Here is a 27,251-nt window from a genome sequence, read left to right as displayed (position 1 = left end):
GAAAATAGGAGGCGACTAGTGAGATAATATTCATACTATTCATGTATTCAGTGAACTAGGTGTCATAAGAGATGTAGATAGTTGCCATGAATCTTAGATATATGCAAATCTGAGCTTTGACATTTTTACAAGAAATGTATCAATAGCTACTTTGACAGAACATATTAGATTACATTGCAGCAGAACAAAATATGAAGAGCTTCAGTTTTGCACATTGGACCTTCTGCACAGAGCTTTGTCTCATTATGGGGACATGGTGACCTCTAGGGGTGGATCTCAAGAACTGCAGGGCTCTGCTGCCAGCGCAAAGAAACTAAATGCATGAAGGGAAATATGAATACTCGAGGGGACACAAAGCTTCCTAGCTTAATGATATTTGCTTTCATTTCACTGTCTCATGACTATAACTTTACTGCATTAAAGGCTATATAAATGTTGTTAAAGGTTTTCAGTGATGAAAACAAAACTAGGTATATTCACTTCTTTCATTTTTATTTTAAACTCTCTTGAGACAGAAACATTGTACTTTATATTTAACTACATTTATTGGACACATACAGTAACTTGTTAAACTGGAGATTAGAATGTTATATTCTTGATCTCAAACACTTTGGCTTATGCGTCATTGTTTCATTCAGGATATAGTTTCAATCCCAATTAAGTGACAATTATTAATTAGTTTTTTTGCAAAAAAGTCAATAAAATAATTCTAAAATATGAATACACATTTGTCCTGCAGAATAACTTGCAGGTTGGAAACCACTGTATAAAAAGAAGCTAAAGAAGCTCCACAACAGTATAATGCTGCCTCTACACTTTTGCATCAGGATGAACTAATAATGTAATTAATAATAATATTCAGTCTCAAAGGCCACTTCTACTGCAGTACGAGAACATTCATCTGATAACACTTCTACAACTAACTTCAGTAACATTTAGTATGCAGGATTTTTAATCACATTTCTTTCTTCCACCAAAGAATGTTTATTTGTTTCTACCCACAGTGTAGACTCAGCAGCATTTATTATCTTTATTATCTAGGGAACTGTGTTCTAAGTTTGGTCCTGCGGTAAAGCTCCATACGTTGCAATACACATGGTTTTAGAGAAACCGTTTCCAGAGAAACCGTACAATGAGATTTCCAGTAAAAGACCCAAACACACGATCTGAGTCAGAATTGTATATTACTTTCAAAATAAAGAATACAAGGTGGTAAAAAGAGCATGATAGGCAACGTAACAAATGCAGGTAATTAACCTCAGGAGATCAAATCAGAGAAATAACGATGTTTGATCTTTCCTTAATAAAAACCCCAGAAACAAACAACTGACAGGCTGGTATACATTTCGTCCTGAGAACTATTTTTCCAGTTTTACAGCAAATAACATCAATTCTGTTTTACTCTATAGGCCTTTTAACTTTTTAAAATATTAAAAGGAGCAAACAGTGTGAAACATAGTCATTCCTTTGGAGGGTAGTGGTTCAAAATGATTATCTTTGGTTTTTATTGTTTTTCTTCTGCCTGCGTTACTACTGCTGGCCCTGGAGGACAAAGAAAGGTGCAAGGCACAACTACATTTACACATTCACCTCTGGCTTTACACTCTACTTTTTAAATACTTCTTTACATACATATTCCTGTATTCATGTACAGTGTTGAACATTTTGTAATGAACGAAGAAAGGTCAAAAAACAAAAGAACATATTTAAACAGATCCTTCAGATAGGAACTCATCCGTCATTGTCTAATTCTATTGAGGATGATTTTCCTGAATGACACAGTTATATACATACAAAAGTCTGAACAGTCTCATATAGGTCATGATATTTTTCAATGTATGTTGTGTGAGATTACTACTGGACCGTTTTTAGAGGATCTAAATAGGGGATTTTTGCCATCATACATTTCACATACAAAGGGCCAAACTAACAAACACTAAGGCCTCAACACAATCATTTGGATTTATTTTTGTCTACATAAAGAAACATTATTGGTCTTTAATCAGAAATGTAATAAAACGTTATATTTACCAAGAGGTGATACTTTTGCTTAGAGGAATGATTAATGAAGCTCATTTGGTAAGGATATGTACCTCAATATTATTTTTAACAAATCTCAATGGTCCTTTTCACTGTTTAGGTTTGACGTTAACCAAATGACAAAAACAAATATTCCTCCACACCTCACCTAGATATGCCTCACGAAAACATTCTGCTTATATGAGTTTAGTTTAAAGTACCACTGAAAGAGTAACAAGTGTTGATTTGTACTATAACCAACATACTGTAGTCCTATTATTAGGTCATGGTTCAACAGTGAAAACCCCTCTGATTGAGCTGCTGTTCCTGTTACACTATTATTAAAATCACTCTACTGTATCGTCTTCTCTTTGACTTAAAAGATGTGTCGACATCGGTGAAAATAAGGCATTAACATACCAAAGCTACATACTAAGTACATTAAATCATCAAATGTAGCAGTGATCCTAAAAAGTACATACTTTATCTGTCAGTCAGGTCATTTACAATTTTAAAGGGGACCTATCATGCAAAATGCACTTTTTGATGTCTTTTATACATATATATGTGTCACCTGTGCGTCGGGGAACTCACGCAGCGCCAGAAAAATAAAACCCTTTCTCTTTTCCTCCGTACCCAAATCTTTTTAAAACGGGGGTACAGCGAGCGGATACAGATTTGGTGCCGATATGACGTCAAATCGTCGGCGGACCCACAGAAAGTTGCTATCAGAAACAATGCCTGTGTTTTTAATCGTGTCTTTGTTTACATTAGCAAGCCTCGCTAACACTCAGAGCTAACCTGTACTAGAGCACATGTGTTTAAAAAGTAGGAAATAAATAAAGGAACTCACCTTGTGATAAACCCGCAAGAGAAAAAGCATTTGAGCTCCATACTGTTTCAGAAATAATCTTTGATGTGGTTTAGAACAGGATGGCGAAGAATTGTACTTTATCACCGGTAGAATTCTGATCAGTTATTAGCTCCGCCTCCTCTTTTTTTTTTTTTAACCTAAGGACCCAAAATCCGCTTTTCTCTAACAGGGCTGCAAAAGAGGGGTATGAGCAGTATGAGGCATGGCTACAATGGCTGATCTGTTTGGTATTTTAAGCAAAGAACTTCACAGACATGTTTTGTATAGGTATGGCCCTACAATATATTTTTACTATATAGCATAATAGGTCCACTTTAACACAATACAAATCTCTTATGAAGCCCACTATGGAAAACATTGTGGATGTAAAATGTGAAGTATGGTAAGGAGTATTGCAAAATGATGCATGGCGCTGTAAGTGCTTTCCAAGTGAGTTAAACTGGAGAATAACACTACTCCATAAACTACACTATAAAAAACAACCACCTTTTCAGTTATTATCCTATGTGATAGTTTAATGAATATCTTCATAATAAGTGTAAGTTTAACTCTTTAGAGATGCAGGCTATGGTAACTGTAATGTATCATACAGAGTATATTTCCAAGGGGAGTGCACGTCAACTGAAGGCAACTGTAGAGAAATGAATGAACGTCTAACAGATGAGGGTGTAGTGCAGCCCTGACCTCAGTAGGGGGAGCCAGCATACAACATTGGTCTCGCAGGATAAACTCATCTCAATCCAGTGCTTCAATCAGCCCAAGAGTTTAGGGCATCATTTAGTCTCTCAGTCCCTGTGGATTCTCCATCGCAGGGCTTTCCTCTGGACTGTCCTGGCCTCGTGGCCTTGCAGCCTGCTCCGTCAGTCCTGCAGTCTCTGAGTTCTGACTAGTTCTACCAACAGAGAGGCTACGGCTGCTCCGACTCCCCTCTGGAGCTGGAAGTGGGCTGCGTGCCTGAGGCCACAGTTCTGGGTGTTGAGGGTGCAGAGAGATGCGTTGTGGGGAGGCTCAAAGGGTCCTGTGGGCCCTCGTATTGAGGCAGCTCGCCCTCCGATGGAAGCTCTCCTTCTGAGAGGTACGGAGGAGGAGGAAGATCAAACCAGGGAGGCCGACTGGGGGTAAAGACAGAAGAAGAAGAAGAAAGTGATGTCAGGGCCATTAGTGTTGGATTTTCTTTTACTTTGACAAGCAGCAATATTCAGGAAGCACACTCTGCTGGTGATCACATGAATATTTAAGAACACCTGTAAGACTCTCATTCCCAACATTTTATTTTTTTCCCCAATTTATTTTGAATTTGAACAAAGGTTGCACATATTGATCCTGAACAATTCATTTTGAAGCAGGTAATTGCAGAGAAAGTGATGACTTTAATCACTGATTCATTCTCTAGAGCAGGGTTGGGCAAATGGCGGCCGATACTGTCCACTAGACTCCTAGTTACGTCGCGAGCTGCGTACATGATTTCAAATACTGCAAAATAATCTGACGCGTTTGTGTGTATTGTGTTTGTTTCCCGTGGAAACACTCACAAGAAACCCCGGCTGTTGTTATGCCTGCTGTGGCGTTGGGTTGCCGCTTGTAATGATGCTTTTACAAGCTTAAAAGTTGGATTTATCATCTGAATTTGGCGAAACAAGTTTAATATTCTAAAAACCAAGACTTTGTTTATTTGAAATCAGATGAAACCAAATTGTCACGGACCCTGCCGTGTTATCTATGATTACTATACGCTTTTCATTCATAATTCAGCGGGAAGGGGAGCGCCGCTGAGGAACAGCAGAGAGCGGGCTGACAGGTGTCTGTGTTGACATTCTCCTTATTGTGGAATAAGTGGAATGCAGAGACAGGCTACAAGTGTCTTAGGTTCAAGTTAGACAACTAATGTCTGGGTTAGTGTTCATGACTTCATGTTTATGTCATCTTAATGGTTAATCTCAATGCACACACATTCTCCATGCTTTCCAATCGTTTTATTCCACTGTTAAATAAGCTGTTCAATACAAACATGCCACTTGTAAAAATGAAATAACATTTCTGTGAACTGATATTTGTTTAGTGAGCTTATTAGAGGATGTTCCCTGAAAAATGTCAATGCAGATGTCAGACTAAGTATATTTGTTAATAATTACATACAACACATGGAATTTGTGTGTTCCAAGTGAATCTGCGGCCCCCACCACCATCCAAGTTGCCCATCCCTGCTCTAGAGCAATGTTCACTGTAAGTTATTTGAAATAATGTATGTTTAGCTTTTTTTTAATAACAACAATCCTTTATCAAATAATTGAATTTACATAATTAAATAAATAATATATAACTGTAAAAGATTACCCAGCCTAGTAGAGGACAATTCAATTACAGTTTATTATGTTGTATTAAATGATATACTAAATTAGATTTAGCTATAGAGACAACTTCTACCACCACTGCTTCTGCTTTTTTTGGTTGAGTTGTGGCGTAGAGTGCACAAATAGCTTTATGAATACAGAGAGTGGATTATAAACTCTCATACAGCTGTTAGAATCATTATTCTGTTCACCTGACATCCAGAACAGCTTGTGAGTATGATGGAGGTGAGTCCATGGAGAGTCCGGAGGGATAAAGGGTCCCAGACAGCAGATGTAGTGCCTGAGGAGTTGAGCTGTACTGGCCCGCTGCGGTGGGGGAGCCGGGGGAGAGGCCTGGACCCCCGGGATGGACGTGGCCCCGCTCCAAAATGACCAGACGGGACAGCAGCAGGGGCTGGTGGTGGTGGTACGAGCTCCCCCTCACGCCTCTGGGCAGCAGGACGCTTCGCTTCCTCTGGTGATGAAGCACCAGGGCGAGCAACGCCACCACCAGGACGAAGATGACGGCGCTGCCAATGACGGCGTACGTAATGCTGGGGTAGTAGCGCAGGCGATAGTCCAGAGTCACAAAGTTCTGCCCCGGAGCTTCTGTGGGGGAGAGACAAAGAGCTAATTAAGGACGGATGATTTAGGAGCTTGGCGAAATGAGAGCAGGAGTGGTGGTGAATGGAGGCCAATGAAGGGCATACCAATTGAGAGGGAAACAAGGTAATAGGTGGTTGAGGAAATACAATGGTGAGAGGTGGAGTTGCAGAGACAGGCCTGAATATCAAGCAGCTAATAGTATCTTAGGTTCATCCTGAAATGTGTTCTGTGAGTCAATAGAGGCAGCCTCTCTTGGAGATTAGAGCGCCACATAACAAGCATAACAGCAGTCTGACAAGCTGGAGCAGCATGTTTAGAGCGGAGCACAGTTTTGAGACAACAGTTCACAAGTATGGACCTCACTCTTAAGAAGGAAAAGAGGCAAAATAATTATTTGTGACGACCAAACAGCTTACAGCAGCTTTAAATAAAACAGGGCATTGAAGATGAGAGAAGGCAGAGGAACACCAGGGGCGGTAACACATAACCATGTTTGTCGCAGCGAAACTGCAAACTACTTAGAAGTGCAGGGAACTTAACGCTGGCGATAAAGGCCATGGCCAGTGGTAAGAAACGCAGAGCAGCCAACTGGCTGCCTGAAATGAGGCTGTAATGCTAGGGAGCACTGCAGCGTATTATTCCAGATGGGAAGAGGGAATAGCACTTAAACATTTCCGTTGACTGGTAATATAGAGTGATAATTTCAATCAGGCACTCTGGGGCGAGGCTGGTGTAAATGGTGTTCCTGCTGCTCACAGGCAGACAGTACCGTTGAACCGAGGAGAAAGGGAAGGAGAGTGGAAGGAATCCTTTTTATTACGAAGCTGCAGTAAGGCTGGGCTAATGAGCAATGAGCTACATAAAAGTATTTTATAGTTGCTGTTTCAGTTCAAATTATAGTAATGCCTCAGGCGTCCGTAAACATCAAACCGCCATGTGCCTCCTAAAAAGTTCAAAACACCCATCGGAACAATTTTCTATGCTTCGTGTTTTAGGTTTCTGTGTTACTGCTTAACAGACTGTGTATAATGCCTCATATACATGAAAAATAAATCATATCTCTGTCCAATTGGAGACAGTCGAGTATACATCCAGCAAAGCTTGCCAATAGATGACCATGGCAAGATATCTTGTGGTTTAATCGATAGTCTGAAAATGCTTCCATCTGTAAGGATTCGATCCAATGAAACTGCAAAGCATGCAAGCCTTTTTAGACCTTTTGAAGTATTCCAGGCTTACATAGACTTACAGGCTCATGGGGGATGTGTTTAGCGCAGGATAGAAATTCCCCCCACATGTACAAGATAGAGCTACATGGGGATTTAAATGAAACCTGTAGAGCTCCAGGAAAAGTCAACCAGTCTGAGCACATAATGGTGAATTATGAATCTGATCACAAAGACTTAAATGCCTGTGAGAGGTAACTCTACTTCCAAGTAGATTATGTAATATTCTTAAATATGTACTGGCATTCAAATCACACATATAATAAGGGTCACAATGTGTAAGTTAATGAATAGTTCCACATTTTGGGAAAGCTACAGCAGCTGGCAAAGTTCGCTTAACATAAAGACCTTAAACAGGATATGGGGATACGCAGTTTTATTTCTTACAGCAGAAGTGCAAAAAGAAAACCTTAAATGACAGAAATCAATTATCAAAACCAAGGACATGATAATTGACTTTAGAAGACATCCCCACATACATGAAGTCTTAACAATCGCGAATCAGAAAGAAGAATTTGTGCAATCATTCAAATATCTCGGGACAATTATTGACTCAAAATTGAGCTCTGATCCAAACTGTGAAGCTGTGTGCAAAAGGGGGCACCAGCATTTGTACTGTCTTAGGAAACTGTCCTATTTTAACATTGACAAAACCATGATGATCACGTGTTATCGTGCTTCTATCGAGTCAATTCTGTCTTTTTCACTAATGTCATGTTTTGGAAACCTGACTTTAAAGAGCAGAAACTCTCTGAATCAGATCGTAAAGGGGTCCAGCAGACTGATTGGTGAGCCACAGCTAAACCTGGAGACCCTGTACCTCAGGCAGTTACAGCGGTTATCCAGCTCCATAATGGACGATGACTCCCACCCTCTGCACTCAGAATTTAAGCTTTTTCCTTCGGGCCGGAGGTTAATTGTCCCAAAGAGTAGAACGAAGCGGTATAAAAACAGTTTTATCCCAGCAGATATTGCACACATTAACACATCATAGGAGTGTCACACAGATGCCTATTTTTTAAATTTAATTATGCATTTTGAATGTCCGTTTATACTAGTGTTTTTCTTCTTAAATGTTTTTGAAATATTTTGAGATTTGACGGAGCAGGGTGTACTTGTACTTTATATTAGTCCTTTTATTAGAGATGTGTCAGTTGTTTGTGTTTGTTTTTAGAGTGTGTCAGGATGGATCCCTTGTCTTTTTCTCTGCAAACTACCTACGGGTACAAATAAAGAACCTGAACCTGAGAAATTAGAAATGAGTGATACCAATCTTTTTATCAACTCTCAACAGGAAAGTGTGTGTGAGTGTATATATCCCAAAATGTCAAACTATTCATTCCCGAAAGGTGTCTTGGGGTTGGGGAGTCTTTCAAAGTCAATATTTGTAAGAGCAATTTTGTGGACACAGCGGCTGGCTGTCATTTGAGTGTGTTTTCTTGTTCTTCCAGACACCATGCTGTATGTTTCCTCTGTCTACCTGACCTTGAAAGCCTTGGGGAGGCTTCAGCAGTGTGTGAGAGAGTGTGTGTGTGTGTGTGTGTGTGTGTGTGTGTGTGTGTGTGTGTGTGTGTGTGTGTGTGTGTGTGTGTGTGTGTGTGTGTGTGTGTGTGTGTGTGTGTGTGTGTGTGTGTGTGTGTGTGTGTGTGTGTGCGTGCGTGTGAGAGAGGGAAATAAGCGGGGATGTGCACACAGGCTTTTGAATCCCCAACAACAACCAGCCTGGTATACAACCTATTTATGAACTAGTGTGTAGTCAGAGGCCCTGTGCCTTAATTAAATCTAAATCTAATTCAGATGCTCCGCCCGCCGCCAAAACCTGGCACCAGCCAATAAAACAAGCCCCCTCGACCCCTCCTTTGTGATTTAAAATTGGCCAGTCTTTCACGCTACCAATTAATTATGAACTGGACTCTCAGAAGAGAAAGGCCAAAACAAAGAAGAATTATTTCCATAATTACCTAGTAAGGGAAAAAAAAGCACAAATAGAGAGATCCCACCACTGCCACCCTACGCTGCCTATCAGGTTTCAGTGCAGTCCTCTAGGAGCAGAGAGAACACACACAAAGGGAACTCATAATGCTGTAACATTAACAATGGGAGCCTATTCGCTACATTAGCGATAGAGGCATGAAAGGCTGTTTCAAATCAAACGGGAGATGAAAAGACAGAAAAAAAGGAAAAGAAGCTTCTTTTCTGTTAGAGGGGAGAGGTCCTGTTTGTGTCTGTGCCCCGCCCCCCGCTGTGTGTGTGATTGATTGAGCTCTACGTTTTGTGTTTTAGTCCATTTTGAGCGGTTAGATGTAGTCATGGTACATAGAAAGGTGTGATCACCACATTCAAAGATCTACTAGGGGGTCTTGCAATATCAATGGTAATTCTGGTTCAAAAGAAACACTTCTTATCAGACATCGGTACCTTACGGACACATTCACATTTTGTTTTTTGATGGCAGAACATTAATTTCTGTGAAGTTCCGCACATCAAAAGTCCTGAACTGCTGAGAAGGGCACATGTTGTGTTTAAGGGGAATCAAAGGGCACAGGTAAAAGCCACACACTCACAACCATTAAAACATTTCCCAAATTGGGATCAATAAAGTATATCTAATCTAATTATCAAATCATTTTATAACAAATTGTAGGGCTAAACACTACAGTATGTATTGCCTTGATGTCTGTCACCATCCGAATGACATAACAGGTCATTCTGAACCAAAGGATGATTTGTGAGCTTTCACCACATGTACTCATAGTGCCTGGTCCTAATAGCTTCTCGGACAGTGCTACTTTGTGCCAAATCTATTTGATGGAAAGGTCATGATCAAAGTTGAACATCAACGTTCACTAGAGGCCTTCCTGTCTTTTCTTGTAGAACTTGACATCAAAGGTTAAAGAAGGCTATTTGTACTGTCAGAAAAATAGAAAAATTGCAAAGCTGCTTGGACACTGTTGACTGCACAAGGACTAAAGTGAAGGAAGCTGATCTAATGTAAGGTCTTTCAATTTCAGACTACCATAGTCACACAAAGACCTGCTGTTTTGGCTTGTAGGTATACAATTTGATCAGTGATTTTTAGTATGAAAATGTCAGCTATCATAAAACTTTGTCCTATTATTATTATTATTATTATTATTATTATTATTATTATTTTCCAGTCTTTTTTTATTGGGTTTTCAGACAAATAACAGACAACAGTGGTATACAGAGTATCAAATTGGGCTTTAGGTAATACAAAAACAGGTAAGAAATACAAGTTTAGAGAAAGAGAGTAAACAGCGCACCTGTCTGGTAAAACAAAACAAAAAAAGTCACAAACAAAACAAACACGATAGGTCACCTCTGACAGTTAAGAAATGATCTTGAGACATGGCACTTGTAAATGAGTGCTCACATATACTCGTACATAAATTGAGTGCATAGCAGTAATACACCAATTAAGTCATTCCAGCAAATTAGGCGTGTCTAAGGGTTCGTCAGTCCGGGATAGTATCAAAGGTCATTTTATCAGTATATGAACGTTGTCCTATTTTATGCAAAAAATTGAAAGATTGGGATTTACTTTTTGTCAAGGGAACCGGCGTGATGCTTACACCAACATGTCACTTAAGCAGTACTCTATAAGTATGGATAAATGTAGTAGTATGTATAGTGTAGATAAATAGTTGTAATAGAACATCGACAAATAGTTGAACTTATTAAGCTAGAAGTGTTTGATTGAATTAGTATGTTCTTTTATCTTTCAGCATCTGGATCAGGAACATCATGGAGGACTGGTGAGTGGAGCTTGGGGTGTTTTAAAAGGGTCTGCATGCAGCATCAACATCACTCTGCAGCTCCCCAGTGACATTGGCACCTCTAACAGTGTATCTATATTGTATTCATAAACCTTCCATATGTGGAGGGGAGGGGGCGAGGTGCAGCCTCTCGACTCAGCCACTTTAATTACATCAGAGTGCCTTCTCCCCACATCTCTCCCCTCCCCTCTCTCCTCCTCTTCACCACTCCTGTGCCTTTTGTTCCCCCCTTCTCCTCTGATGCCTCCCTCTTCCCCCCTCTCTGCTTTGTGATTTCCATTGCTTCCTCCTTTCCTCTGCACTCACTTTTACGCTCTACTCCCCTCTTGTATAATTTACCGGCATGGAGATGACATGTACAGTACCTTGCTTTTATGATATACAACAACTGCACTGAGCCTGGATTATGCACTCAGTGGAATACTTAACTGCAAAAACCTGCCAAATCTCGATTTTCAATCTTTCCCCACGTTCTCTCCTTTTCCCTTTACACTCTCCAGCCATGTTCCTGTTTCCACTCTCTCCAGTATACCACTTTTTTTGCGTATCATTATCTGAAGTCTGTGTCAATCGTATTAACCAGAGAGGAGAGAGGTATGGGGACAGCACAGACAGCACAACAGTGGACAAAGAGAGGAGTTTAAAGAGGACAGAAGCGGAAAGAGATGTGAAAGTCCAAAGGGAGAGGGAGAGGAGATGAGCACATAGCGTCTTTTAAAGTGTCATGCGCACACTTCTTCTCTCCTCTACCAACGATTAATACAATTGAACTCCACGCATGCTGCTCCAAACTAGCCTTAAGTACCAGGGACCTCCTGCTGTATTTCTGTCAGTGCAAGAACACATTCTTTTTGCCTGGATCTCTTTCTGTGCTGCGGTCTTCTCTTTTTAAAACCAGGATAATTAGCCCCATTATCTTTGAAACGTCCCTTTTTCTTCTAATGCTGTGTGAAAACTAGTTCTAACATCTTCATGGATTCAGAGTTAACTCAGTTTGGTAAAACTAGGTAAAAACTAAAGACGGAAATATATAATGGCACAGTGGAAATGTTTAGTATAAATGAATGTATTGGGCTTGGGTATGGCCAATATTGAGAAAACCAAATATCACAATGTTTTGACCAATATCAATATTTTGACGATATTGAAGGGTTGACATTGAATTTTCACAAAATATTTACACATTGTTACTTTTCATGAACAATCATTAGTAATGTGGATACAAAGGCCAATAGAACAATTCAAACAGTCTGGCAAGTCCAGAGCATCAGTTTATAGTAAATGCAGCCTAAAAGAAACTTGATATTCAACAAAAGATAATTAACAAAAGGAGACATGATTATAATTTGGAAAATGTCCATTACATTGTGTCTTTTGATACCCATTTTAAGGGAACCTTATCAAAACAGTTAACTTATATATGGTTATGGTATACTTTGTTTTATTATACAATTAAGCATAATATTCAAATAAATAGAATTAAAGCAAAAATGATTGTACACTTGATCCTACAATATTAATGATTTTCTCTAAAAACACAACTATGTCCACTCATGTGTCTGTGTTTTACTATTAGAAAGGACTTTGAAAGACCAACAGAAAACTCCAATAACTACATTATACTGTAGCATAGCCAACGAGCAAGAAAAGAGGACGTTTTCAGATCAAAATAGTTCATAGATGAAATGAAATAAAGTCAGAACAGAACAAGATGAGACAGAATATTGGAAAAACAAGCATTCTTTTGTCTGTCTGTAATCAAACTATGCTGCACATGAACAGGAGACATGTTGTTGGGTTGTGTAGATACAATAATTGTTTTTCTTTAAATGGTGTAAATGCCTTCATCCTGATTGGCTACCTGCAACTTAATATGCTAATTGTCAAAACAGGGAAATAAAATGAAAATAAATCTGGCTAATGAAAGACCCTGCATATCTTAATTGCCACACTTAAAATGCCTGTGAAGAAAGGCGAATGGGGCTTTCCCCTGCCCCGGCTCATTCCTGAGGGAAAGCATAGGGCATATGTGCTGTACTTTCCCTAAACTCATTTCACATTCACAAAGTGCCATCTTTAAAAAGAGTCCAAAGTAAGACGGAAAAAAAACTCCCCTGGCTTCAGCACTCCAGGGTATGCCGCTACAGAGCGTGTTAAGTGCGCCTGTCTTCAGCCGAGGCAGGCTGGTCACAGCGGTGCTTTCCCTTATTGCAGTCACTTTGTCTGATGCTAATTACAGGTGTGGGCTTCTGGCTAATTTGGCAGCTCTGTTGCCAGAGTTACGCCCACACGACAGGGTGATACAATGAGGTTCAGAACCAGTGACAGGCTTTTCAGCACAATAAGTCCAATACTATAAGAGAAGATGGTTTGAAACCACTAGGGGGCAGAAAGCTCACATGGCAACAGACAAATACTCATACACACATTCACACTTTACTATATGCTAGTGTTGGGTGGGCATCAACAACAGGGGGAGGGTGTGCATTGGGTGAGGGTTGTGTTTTGGGGGGAGCATTCCATCTGGATTCAAACACCCACAGATGCACACATGTGCAATCCACGCAAATACAGTCACCATATACAGCACACATATATACCATTCAGTTAATCAGAAAAAAAATGCTAACACACACACACTCACGCACGCACGCACGCACTGACTGCTCTCAGATGCTCATGTGAGCTAAAACAGCAATACAAACAAAATACCAGAAATCCTTTTATCCTGTTCCAGAATGAGCTAAGTAAACCCATGCCACATGGTGGAGATATCTAAAAAAAAAAAAAGGAGTGGGAGACTACAAACAGCAACTTGAGGGTAGCTTGGTGCACTTTTAATCTCGTCAGACTCCACTACTAGCAGAGAGAAAAACATAGTATGAAAAGTGAATGGGCTGGCAAAACTGTCATTACACTATACTTAAAATCATAACTTTATATCATGGCTTTACCATCTATCTGACCAAATGTCACTAAGTTGTATGCTAAAGTCTGCATATGAAATATAACACAAACACTTCATATACTCCTAGCAATTGTTGTCTGCATTTTGTATTTAGATTTGCTAACATTTTCTATGGATTTGAGTAAGTGGGGAGGTGGTAGGCTTGCAGGTGAGGTGAGGTTACTGCATTGTATCGTTACAGGTAGCATACCTTTTTAATTGTTGTCTTACTTTTATGTATGCACCACGACACCTAGTCAGATTCCTCGTAAGTATAAACCTACCTGGTAATAAACCTGTTTCTGATACAAAATGCAGCAACTGTAAATGTTTCAATGTTTTTCTCGTTGACTTTGGAGATGAGAATGATCCTTTATAGATGCATCGTTTTGGTTACTAGCGGAGCAGAGCCTGAGCTGATTTATTTCCATCATATCTCATGTGCGGACACTATTCAATGCCAATCACTGTGCAAGCCACATCAGCTCCAGAGGTGGTCTGATGTTGCTGATCCAGCCCCATGCTGATAGCGTGTGTGTGGGCATGTACAACTTCCATTAACATACAACCTTCTTTATCTAGATAAGACACCCAGATACAGATCACACGTTAATCCCAGAGCATGAAAAAGGTCCATGCCTCGCCTCTATCCCAGCTCCCATGTTTTCCCTATTGCTCTCTAGATATATGGTGTTTGTTTGTTTGCTGTACCTTAAAGATGGGACACATCCACCTGGGCAACACTGATAAATGGTTTGGACACAGGCATCCTTTCTAGGGAACTGTGAAACACTCAGGTTTATTTCTAGCAGAAACCTGGAAGCATTTGATGTTCTTATTGAACTCGAGACCAAAGACCGATGTCATCAATTCATGGATGTCAGATTTTTTATTATACTGTGCGTCACACAATATATTTGTGGCAAATTAAACACTTTATCGCTCTGACCTGCCAAAGCGTTTAGAGCAACTACCTTCATTGCAATCATTACATGCTGCCTGGATTTGGAAGGAGAGATGGAAAGAATTTAACATAAATCTCAACACAGAAAAAAGGATCATGAATTGAACTTTTAGGATTATTCGGTCTCTAAATATGTGTTTTATCAACTCTCCGGCGATCTTAAGATTTGCACCCTACACTTTAGTATGTGTTCACCCTCATTGTCCTCTGTTCCGGGATATTGTTTTTTACAACCCCCCCCCCCCCGCCAGCAAACTTCCCTCTGGGTGGGACATAAAAGATTGATTGATTGAAATCCGCTCTGCCAAGCCACGCTGGGAAGCAAAGCATGTTAACTGCTCTGCATCGGGACGGTTCCAGATCCCTCCGGCATCCCAGTATTAATATTCATGTCCCATGCTGTCACCCTGTTCCTGTTGCTGTGCCCTGTACTATATGTCGGTTCTTGTTAGCATGCACAGAGAAAGAAGGAATTATTGGATAGGCTGTTTGTGCATGTACAAGTACTTTACAAGCCTGCCTGCCTTTTATTCCCCCTTTTTTCTCATCAAGAGCTTCTTCATGGTCTCATGTAAGCCCATATATTCATGTTTTTTTCGGTCTGTTTCTGACTATGTCCTTTAGTCTCTCGGCATATCCTTCAGTGTGTGTGTGTGTGTGTGTGTGTGTGTGTGTGTGTGTGTGTGTGTGTGTGTGTGTGTGTGTGTGTGTGTGTGTGTGTTGCTCCGGGGAAGGGAAGTTTTCATGCTTCATCGGGCCTCTATTTGCCTGTCCTGTAATAACTTGTCCGCTCCATTGCTTGCCACTATCAGACCCCCCCATAACACTCAGTCACAGCCTACCGTTGGCCACTAGACGAGTGGAGGGGACGTGGGTTAGAGTTAATGAATGACTTTGGCATCTGGAAAACATCCATAGAGGAGGAAGAGGAGGAGGAGGAGGAGGAGGAGGGGGAGGGGGAGGGAGAGGAAGCGTGGAGGGACAGATGGAAAGGAGAGGACAGGAAGGTTGAAGGGCAGGTGAAAGAAAGCCCACTCACTGATTTATCTAAGGAGCAGCAAATGTAAAAAAAGCTTCAACGTAGAATGTAAAATAATAGAGAGCAAGGTTGGGTCTAGATAAAAAAGAGTGCAGCTGATAGAAGTAAGTACTGCAACATGAAGTACTTGTAATAAGATGTAAGACTGATTTAATAACCAATAACAATGCAGATTACTGTGACTGCTTTGCTATAGTGACATTATTGGTAAGCTCGGGGCAGATATAAGAGGGCAATATATAGTTAACACTAAATATTTAACAATAGTGAGTATATTCAGTTCTCATATTTAATGTATGGTGCAGCATGTCGGAGTCATTACATTGAGTCAACATAATGTATAGGTATTTGTAAACATACAATGTTTATGTGCCTATATCATCTACTTAGATGGTGTAGATCTGTGACGACTTCGTCACTATGGACTGAAGGCTTTGGTCCGGGTGATATTGCACTTTATTAGCGTGATTGCACAGTACAGTTAACATTGCGTATTTGCACATAATTTATACTAATTATTGAAGTAGTATTTTTTTAACTGATTAAACCGTATTTATTGAAATGTCGTCTGGATGCTGGGATAAGGATGACAGCGGTTGAGTGTAATCAGGGTGCAAATAATATGTTGAATGTCTGTGGCTGATGATTGTGTGCACCTGGGGCCCTGGGTCGTCTACTCCCCCCTCACCTGTGTTTAATTGCTCCCCCTCACCTGTGTCTAATTAGTCTGTATATTTAAGTGCTGTTTCTTGTAGTGCTGAGAGGCTGATAGGGTGTGTGAGATCCTGGTGGCTGCAGGCTGGGCTCGCGTGAACAGCAGCAGGATTGAGGCTGTGTGAACTTTGTGCACATTGTTTTTAATAAATGCCCACCTCGGGTTATATTTTTGGACGTTCTGCCTCTGCCTCCTTGCTTGATCTGGGCCGCTCAACCGTCAGTCTCACAAGATCATAACTTCAAAAGGGGGTGGATGGTTGTATTGCCATAAAAGTACATTTAACTACAAGAATAGATTGACATTTTGGGACTAAATGAGGTCTCCCTGAGGGTCACTGCACCTAGCCAAGAAATAGTTCAGAACTCAACATTTAGTTTCACATGGGTTTTTATTCAGGCTAGCTTTTTTCTCTCTGTCACAAGTGTTTATACTGAGCTAAGCTTAACGGCTGCTGAAGGTAGATTCATTTTGAATTTGCAGAGAGAAAACAACAAGAGAGTTTCCACAACTGGATCCGTGGCACAAAGTAGTTCATGTTGCTGCTGATGGGGGAACATGGGAGAACATTGAGAAGTGGAACAGAGAAACCAATGTAGCACAGCAAGGAAAGACTCTAACTTATGTTCTTGACTTACTTAATGAAATATGGGCTATGACTATCACATCTGCTTGTGTATAAGGGAATCAGACTCAGAGGGAGCTGCAAAAACAAAGATGTGTCACTCATTGTTCTATTCATAACATGTTTCAACTGAGGCACTGAATTGGGAGTTTCAACTCTTTTTCTTCTATTCAGTCGTTGTGAACGGTACGCTATTTTCTCCTGGAGCAAAGGGAAGAATGGGGAGGGTGAGAGGTGGCTCGGGATCGCTGAGAGGCTTTGACTAAGATCCCCTCCCACCAAACCTGACGGTTACAGTCACCATGGCAACTGTTCTTTGGGGCCGAAAGGTGAGTTGGGAAGGGGAGGAGGCTAGCCTGAGAGTGGACAAAAACAGAACACGCATGCGCACAAACGGATAACGCCCAAAGCCATGATGTGATGGAGCTCTATGATAAGACCGTGGAGATTAACAGTCCTGGTCGGGCCTCTGTGCATTTGCAGAGATGGGATCCACCAGCCTCCATAGGACGAACAGGAGGCTATTATAAACTCAGCCTGCAGCTATATCGACAAAAAACAGCAGGCAGGATGACATGCAGGAGTTACAGAGGAGACAGGGATTCAGCTGTCTCTGTGACAGGAGGCTGATGTGGGACGATTGACTGTTGAGGGCAAATTGGATTAAGTGTCATAAAAAACTTTCCTACAGAACCGAAATAGCCCCAGTCGGGGTTGAATGTTAAAACAGATCTGACAATCACAGTCAATTAGGGAAATCATGAGGCTCAAATGTGAAGAAAAAAAAGCGGTTTGTGAATATTGTTTAAAATTAATGGGTTGTATTCTAAACTGAAATATATTCCTGCCTTGAGGGTGATTTAATGCCATAATACGTTACAATCTGTGATAACAGAATTATGTAAGCACAAAGGCGCTTTGAAATACTTAATGTTTTCACATACAGTATCTGCTGGAAAATATGTGGGTGAGAATCCGTAAAACTTGACACATAAAATTGTCACAAAACACCACAGAGCTTCCATCACAGCTAGCCTCCTATATGGGCTGGATGTAATATATGTGGTCAACTGAATAGGTAAGGTATATGGGAGCTAACCTGACAACAACAAAAGATGAAACATGAAGAGAGACTGTTTGAAGCAGAGGAGGATAAGTCTGAATTGATCAGCAAAAGATGCTGTCACATAGTTAGAGACATTTTAGAGGCACACAACAAAGGAGAAGGCTCTTCTAATAAATGGGTAGTACAGCAGCGAGGACCGTGATGTACTGCCAGCCTCCTCAAAGTTTTATCTACAGCGTGACGTTGTGTCTCTCTCAGAATTCCTGCTCAGCTCAACACTAATTTAAGTTCCACTGTCAACCAAAACCTTTGTTTCAAAGCTCTTCAAAGCACTCAGAAGTCTGTATGTTATCAAGAGTGTGAACTGAATGGACTTTTCAACATGAATAATGTGCTTCAGCCAACAGCTAATTATGTGACTTTCCCCGAATGTGAGAGGCTTCTCTAAAAGCACATTTAAAGCAACTCACTGTTGGTATTGAATGCTTTAAGTAATTGACTGCCAATTGGGAACATATTCCAAACAGGCAAGCTTTTAGTATACCGGTAGTTTCCTTTTAATGTTTTGTGATTGCCAATGCTGTAAGAGGAACAACTTCTGGAGATGGGGGTTATATTTGCATTTATAGAAACTATCATTTGAAATACAGTAGGTTTCCAAGAGATAGGTTTTTGGGGGATAAACCTTGGCAGATGCCTATAGATGAAAAGTGGTATAAAAAGCATAATGTAACAGAGACTTGCTTTAAATGTACATAGAGTCACCTTTAATATCCTTGAGAAATGGCTGTAGTTGCTTTAGCTTATCCAATGCCTGTTTTAACTTGAGTCCACAAGCTGCCTGTGTTGGTGTCAGTTTTATTGATCAGATAAGTGGCAGTTAAGCAATTCGGTTTTTTTCAGGCTGTCACTAACAGGTTCACCTGCTGAGTTGGTCCCAATGTGCACTAAAGCTGGTTAACGGCATTTCTGTGATGCAGCTTATTGTATAGCTGTTGAAAGTATGACACACATTTGTCAATATAATATAACTTTTTTGTTCTGTTTGTGTATGAAGCTGTGGACTGGGAGTTAAAGTTATTCATATTGATCCAAGTAAATTAATATAACTGCCAAATGCCATTCATGTTTTCCCTTAACCAAATACACACCATAATATTTAAATCATATTGCATTTGAAGCTCTCTCAGGTATAGCTCCTAAACAAAATGTATACTTAGGAAACACACACACACACACACACACACACACACACACACACACACACACACACACACACACACACACACACACACACACACACACACACACACACACACACACACACACACACACACACACACACACACACACACACACACACACACACACACACACACACACACACACACACACACACACACACACACACACACTATTCCTTTGGATACATTACCTACTGAGAATTGGTGGAAACAAGAGACGTCTAGAGTGTAAAGCTAAAATATTGTTTTATTATTATATTAAGTATTTAATGTTGTTCTCAAAGAAGATATGAAAGCCACACATACAAGTATGGTGCATAAAGACCTCTTTCTTGCAATGGGAAAATAGAATCAAATACATTGGGATTGTGACATACATATTACCACTTCAATCACTGAAGAGTTTACCATGAATCAAACCTGCCAACAACAGATTTCATATATAGCTACATAATCGGGTCTGCTAAGGTACTGAAAAAAGAAAATCATTCACACAAACATCTGTATAGACACCGGTTATGTGTTTGTTTCTGTGTGAACCACTAAGTATGCAAATGGGCCAGTCGATGCTGTTCGAGGCTAAAGGCAAACATGGGCAGCGTGCTCAAGGCTTATCTTTTAAAGGTACAGTGAACAGCAGCTCCCGCCCCCGCACGACAGGCCCACTTTATCCTGGCAGGCCACGCTATGATAAGTCTGAGCTCAGAGAGGAGAGGGGCCCAGTGAAGTCAGGCCAGGATCTGGCTTCAGATCAAGTGGGATAAACCCTCCAATGACACACGCACACACTCACATTCTCACAAACACACACAAACAAGACAAAAAGGTTGTCTGCAAAGAAAAAGGAAGAACAAACCATGCAGAATATCAGTGCCCATGTACAATGCCAGTCCTCCCATGGCTTTAGTTCTGCCCTGTTCTCCTCGTCGCTGAGAGACTGAGCAAAACCCCCCGATGGCCTTTCCACCATTTAATCCCCCCTCCTTGAACAATAGGCCTGGTCAGCCTGCTGGAAGCTCGAGGAGCCCCTGCGTCTTTTATCAAAGTCAAACAACAGAACAACACAGGCTGTTGCTGAAGGTCTATTGCTCCGCCTCGTATCTCTGTGCTCGGCGAGAGAGGAATCAATGGCGTCCGTCTGAGTGATAAGAAACGGAGCATGATGGTCAGCTGTGCAGCTTGTACATATTTGCTCCGAGTGTATCAGTGCCTACGGGGTGGCTGGTACCTGGAGGTCACAGATAAGGCTCGTCGCAGAACCTTCTCTGAGATAAGTGTTTGAAGTCGTGACCTTTACGCATGTGGAGCCAGGGAGCAAAGAATGCTGACCATGCACGCTGTGCGGTCTGAACGAACAATGGGGGAGCTGTGCTGACTGAAATGACAAGGGAAAAAACAAAAAAAACAGCAGGAATCTTGGTTTTGTCTCATCAGAAGGTATGCTGAGTGTGTAACCATCTCCGTATGGCCATTTGCATACTCCCCAGATAATATTGCATGCCAGTCTTTCTTTTATCTCATCTTTTTTTATCTCCCTGCACATCGCATAGTGCCTACAACTGGAAGTAGCTGCCTGACGTCTTCTTGAAGACCAAAAATACTTGACAGCAGGGTTCGATACTCTGCAAAGATGTGACAAACAGCATCCTTTTGCACCTCTTCCCCAGGCTATTTACAATACCAAAGCTTCATTAACCAGAAGAGAACAAAACTCCTCTTGTTGCAGTAGGGAAAGACTTGAACACAAACAGCCAATTAGGATCAATGCCTCTAAAATCAATTTGGCATGTAATACTGTATATGTGCCCTGTGGCTTATTGGAACAAATGAAGCAGTGGGGCTCAATGTGTGTTTAACCTTTACAATAGGGAGAGGAACATTGCTTTTCTTTTGTCCTATACAGCTAGTTTATTGATATCATTTCTTCACTTCCTTGGTCACGCCTTCTTTCCAACACCAGTTTGTTATCCATCTCTATGGACATCATTCTTTCCTTAGTTGTATTGCTAAAAGTTCAATTAACTGTTATTTTTTCTTCTCCCTCCCCAATGCTTTTGTTTCTCTGCTCATATCAAACAAATCTGTTACTCTAATCTTGTTGATTCTTGATATGCCTTATTCTCAGCAGGGGCCTTTTTTAGTGGCTTAGACAACTCCATTAATGGGTTCTTCCAAATCAATAACAGCCAGGCGCTGTATACGTTAACATACACTTATACTGCATACTTTTCCACATAATTGATCCTAATCCATGCATTTGCACACATGTTTCGCCTCGGTAATTAAGGCTTTTAAGAATATGCACATTTATTCATGATACCATCCATCAATGCCAGGTTGAGGCATGCATGCACATGTTCTGTAAGACGGAAATACAATCTCTAGCCCACACAACCTCAGATGAGACAGACTTTACATCAAACTGTGGCACACTGAGTAAGTGTGTCAGTTTGGTACCCCTCTAATTATTAATGCAGCTTTCGGCTATGCGTTAGCAGTAGCCTGAGGGAGTCGTATGATACTGTGTTACTTAGAGAGGAGGGTCATGAGGTATTCAGTGGAGAGTTTGTATGTTGAGGCACAAATTCAATTACAGGCACAAAGATATCTCTTCATCCCAATTCCAAACACAAACGACCCAGTGTGTAAACATTTATCATCAGTCATGTGTTTGTGCAGTTGGTGTCCTTTTTCTGTTTAACCAACAGAACAGTGTTATTAAATGTGTGCTAACAGGCCTCTATCAGTTGGATACTTTGGAAATCTTTATCCAATTAACAAAAACAAGTTTTTTGTTTTTTTACAAACCTCATTAAATAATATGTAGAGTCACAGTAGGCCATACTGTACAAGTGAACTAATGTGACTGTAATCTTCAAACACCTCTAAAACAGAAACAGGTCTACATTGCCATGTGTAAACTTAGTGTGAGTTTAAGTTAGGTTAGTCTAACAGCCTAAACTAATAAACAGCAGTAAAACACTGTATACACAAATGGGTATTCTGAGTTTAAAAAACACAACTACTTTCTAAAAGGTGACTAGCAAACATATATTCAGTCCTGGTTTTTAGGAGTTGTATAATGTTTCAAAACATTCTTAGAGGGAAAACGAATCTTAATAAAAGTCAAAGAAAACCACAGCCCTGAGATTTGATGATATTTCTGTGAATACTAACAGCTAAAAGGTTTCCCAGTAGATGGGCAGAGCTGGGCAGAGCTGGAAGAGGCTGCTTTTAGAAACTAGGCTAGCAAACCACCCCCACCCCCTCATAAGCCGGCCCTCAGGAGTACTCACAGTTGGTCTACAGAACCATATCTATTGTGCATGGTCTGAAGGGGAAATGCCTATAGATCAGTGCATGCAAAGGGAAGGCACATTAAGATGTGTTTTTACATCTAAAATAGTAAATGATTGCACATTATATCCTACAGGCTTCTACAGGCAATAAGAGTTGAACATTTGCAAATGAAAGATAACCCAGCTCAAAATACACCCTAGAGCTACACGGTGTGCAAGTTTGTTTTTACTTATTAAACATTTCAAAGAAAGACTAAATGTTAGAAATACAATAATCCTACAGCCGGAGAGAAAAACCGAACTTTGGTCCGCCTTCAACCTTCATTTACTTTCCTCTGAGATTCCTGTTGCCAGTGAAGCTGGTTTTGGAACCCACACATGCATAACAATTTCTCACAAAGGGCAGAATTTCACTCTATGTTGCCATTCCCAGTGCACTTGGGCAGCATCTTCCTTCCACTCAGTGCTTGTACCGTGAAACCATTTTGAAATGCAATACTGTTGCCCTGTTGTTTAATCAACTGACGACATTTTGAACAAGTTTGACACATCAAATGGTCAAAAGCCATCTGACATTTCCAATAAAGTGGACTAGAGCAAGTTACACTTGAAGTGCAATCGGGCCTCATTACACACACTTATTCCCCAACACACACAAAGTGAAACACAGCCTTTCATCCACATCTTCATTATTTTAAAGTTATAACAGAAAAAGCCTGAAAGTGGTAAACGTGTTGCTTCTATGCAACTTGGGATAATCTACAAAATAATCCCTGCCAATTGATAGTTGTAAATCATCATAGTAATAAGGCAATGAGTGTGGTTGTTTTTCTTGAGAGGCCTCACTATACATAAGCTGGTCTTTTATATTGTTATTTATGTAGGTCATGTTATATATGTTGTATTGTAATGTGTTAAGAATGTGTATGGATGCAACCTTTGCCTGGAAGAAAGAAATAAGGAAAACAAAATACATAGCTTTAAGAAGCTTTACAAAAGGGAGAAACACATATTTTTTGGTAATACTTAACCAAGATCTACATTTTTGCAAATGTTTTAAGATGCATATAACAATGTCTATTCAGCCTTTCCACCACTTTCTACTGGCACAAAGAAAATCCTCCTCGTGACCGATGGAAATACAAAATGTAGCCATCAGAGGCTTTAGAAAGGTCAAGGTTAATGTGCACATAAACCAAGGACCGTCAATACCTTTCATTGATCGGGGATCAAACTGCCAACACACAAGTGATTCAGAGTGTTTAGGAATTCATTAATTAATCAACTTGATCAGCCCTCTACTTTCAGTCAGAACCCATACAGTGCTTCACACAAGGCAGCACAATTATTTAGGGGCAACATGCATCGTCACATGCTTTAGGATCTGAGCTTATCAAAGACTTAAAACTTGTATTTAAGATAAGAAACTCAAGCAGTAAGGAAGACCACTTATCATTAGTCATGCCATGCTGATTAATGATAAGTAATCCCTTTTAACCTTTGCTTCAGATGGATATACTGTATGTGTTCAGCATTGTGAGGCTAATATTATTTATGATTTTGATATCAAAAACAGATTTATATTACTTCATTTACACACTGCTTTTTATCTTACAACCATACTCCAATTTGAACAATCCAGCATCTCATGTACGTATACCACAGATCTGTGCACATGTTTGTCCTGAAGGCATACTTGTCCTTGCTTTTTGTGCATTCTCTCCACCAAACAAAGCTGGTAAGGAGAAGGACTAAAGGTGAAACCCACCAACCACACAAACCCTTTTCTATTGTTCACTGTATCTCTCACCCTGTTTCTCTTCCTTTTCCCTGTCTCTCTCAATCTCCATCATGACTTTAACATGCCTCTAGCATGCAGGTCATCTGACAGCCCCAAACAATGAGAACAACATAAAGAGGAAGAATGGGTGAAGCAGAGGCGGAGAGAGAAAAAAACCGATGCGGAGGCAGAAGAAAAATACTAGTGCAGAAACAGAGGGGTATTATGATCTCACGCATTATGTTTAAAGCCTTGCACATCTGAGCAAAGCGAAGAAGATCGCCAGAGGAAGCAAGAGAACAGAGGCAAGAGGAGAAGCCCATGATGAGAGAAGACAAGAGAGTGGGCCATGAGGAGGTGAACTGGTAAATAGAAGTGATGAGAAAAGAGTGGATATTGGGGCCAAATGCCAAAACTGCGAAAAACTCGATGGGAGTGTAATGGTATCAAAGTGACAGAGGAGAGAGTGCAATAGGACCAAAAAAGACAAGGCAGCAATTGTGAAATATGGTGCAAACTCCAGTAATTACCATGAATGAGAGCACTGTTGCATGCAGGCACTAACCTAGGCCCCCTCTTCAACCTCTAAACTTCAAGTATGACCACCTTCAAAAACTCATATCCTTTTGTCACTCAAAATCCTGTTCTCCACTTTGTTTACTGTTTCCCTCAAATACTTCCCCTCCTCTTTCATCAGTCCTGCTGTGTTTCATTCCCACCTCACCACTCTGGCGAAAATTCAATCCACTCGTTGTTATTCTTCGATTTCTGTTGTTTCCTGTTCCCAAAACAGCGCTCCTCTGTTTGGCTCTTTCCTTTGCTTTCTGCACCGGCCTCACATGTATTCTGCCTGCTTGTTCTCATCCCTGCAGATACCTTATTCCCTGCTTACCTTCTAATCTTTTTGTTCTTCCCTCAGTTCCTCTCTTCAGTGGTTTCCCTCTCTCTACCAGCACTCACGACCCCTTCCCCAGCTACTGTTTCCATCTCCCTGTTTCCATCTGCGTCTTTGTCCTCCCTCTTGACTCACTGTCTTTCTACACAACGAATCCAGAGGGTTTTATCTCTTTTCCCTCAATGGCTTTGCCACTCTTCCTAATCCCTCATCTCCATCAGCTTCCCTCCCACTCCCTATCACTCTCTCCATGTGCTTTCCTTGCTTCTTCCGTTCCATCGTCTTCACACTCACAGTTTGCTCTTTTTTCATCCCATATCATACCCCCACATCCCCATCCACCCTCCTATTGCATTTCTACCTCTCACACTCTCTGACATGCAATCCCTCTTTCCTCTCTCCAGGGCACTCTTGTTTTTCCTCCGTTCCACTTAAGCCTTCCTTCTTTTTGCATTTCCCTGATGGATACATGCACACCAAACACATATACAGTATGGATGCTCATAGCTCCAAAACACAGACATATACAGTATGGATGCTCATAGCTCCAAAACACACACACACACACACACACACACACACACACACACACACACACACACACACACACACACACACACACACACACACACACACACACACACACACACACACACACACACACACACACACACACACACACACACACACACACACACACACACACACACACACACACACACACACACACACACACACACACACACACACACACACACACACACACACACACACACACACACACACAATTGTACCTTCTATCACCGCCTAAACACGTTTGCATTTTGTCAAACTATATATAATTGGCGTTGCTCCTTGTCTGTCGAGCAGTACCTTCAGCTCTCTCGGCTGAATGCACTCTTACAGTATTGGCAGAAAAAGCATTTGCAGAAAATAACTCGGCCCATTATAGTGAGAGATGACTGACATCTAATGAATCACTCGAGGGTGTCCATCTGTTTGCTCCTAATGGCTGCACAGCATTTTGGTCCATTGCCACTTTAGTAGATGTGGGGATAATGCAGCCACTTAGTAATATTTAATACTGAATTAGTTACTGTCAGAGTATCATGGAGAAGTAATGCGTGACAACAGAAATAATTATTTAGCGCTGAGCCTCTAAAATGTTTACTGATCCAGACCCTTACAACGTGACGGCCATTCAGATCCATAAGATGCAATAGAGCACCTGATGCCAGTGTTAGAAGAATTTTGTATTTATATTTCATTCGGTATAACATATAACATGATGCAGAGTTTTAAGGCTGCTTAGTGACTCTGCTACTTATGGATGGCTGCATTAGACAGGCCTAAAGAAAAGATAATACATTCAGAAGAATTATGTAGTGGAAATTAAAATTTCAGCTCTAGGCACATGACCATCTCCTTAAAAGTATTGCATCTACATTTCTTCAACATTTCTTAAAGCTATTCAAGAGAATTAATTTATATTCAGTGCGCCTCTTTGCTCTGGTTTCCTAATTTTCTACATTTTAAACTTAGTGCAATTAAAAAAAAGCAGAAACAGCATTTTCTCTTGGTCCAACAGAGATAAGGAAAAAGTCTCTTGTGCAAACTTATGGGAACACAAACCAAAAACAAGAAGTTATTACATTTTTCTTTTAAGTTCTTTTTTTTCTTTTAAAACAACTTCATTAATAATCTCTAAACCTTTGCAAAGTACTCTACAGCTATTTAGGACTTTAGCAGTGTGACAAATGAGCACTCAATAAGAGTATTGGTGCAGCCTCAAACAATCTAGGTCTTTCTTTAATGTGATATTGTT

The 27,251-nt window shown here is 40.6% G+C and overlaps 1 protein-coding gene across 2 annotated transcripts in view; it reads right to left on the bottom strand.

The window, feature by feature from the left end:
- Positions 1-1,165: 1,165 nt before the first annotated feature.
- The window catches only part of ldlrad3 (low density lipoprotein receptor class A domain containing 3), a 79,211-nt gene continuing 53,125 nt past the window's right edge, over positions 1,166-27,251 (bottom strand). For both annotated transcript variants that reach the window (XM_079682810.1, XM_079682811.1), the window contains 2 exons: positions 5,436-5,832; positions 1,166-4,005 (listed from right to left, as the gene is read on the bottom strand). In XM_079682810.1, coding sequence (XP_079538936.1) covers positions 3,801-4,005; positions 5,436-5,832 — 602 coding nt within the window. In that variant the 3' untranslated portion in view covers positions 1,166-3,800. The remainder of the gene's footprint in view (positions 4,006-5,435; positions 5,833-27,251) is intronic.

Source organism: Notothenia rossii, assembly GCF_949606895.1.
Source record: "Notothenia rossii genome assembly, chromosome: 5".
In the NCBI taxonomy this organism is placed as follows: domain Eukaryota; kingdom Metazoa; phylum Chordata; class Actinopteri; order Perciformes; family Nototheniidae; genus Notothenia; species Notothenia rossii.
The sequence above is the reverse complement of the archived record's forward strand: the minus strand, read 5'-3'. Positions and strand labels throughout refer to the sequence as shown.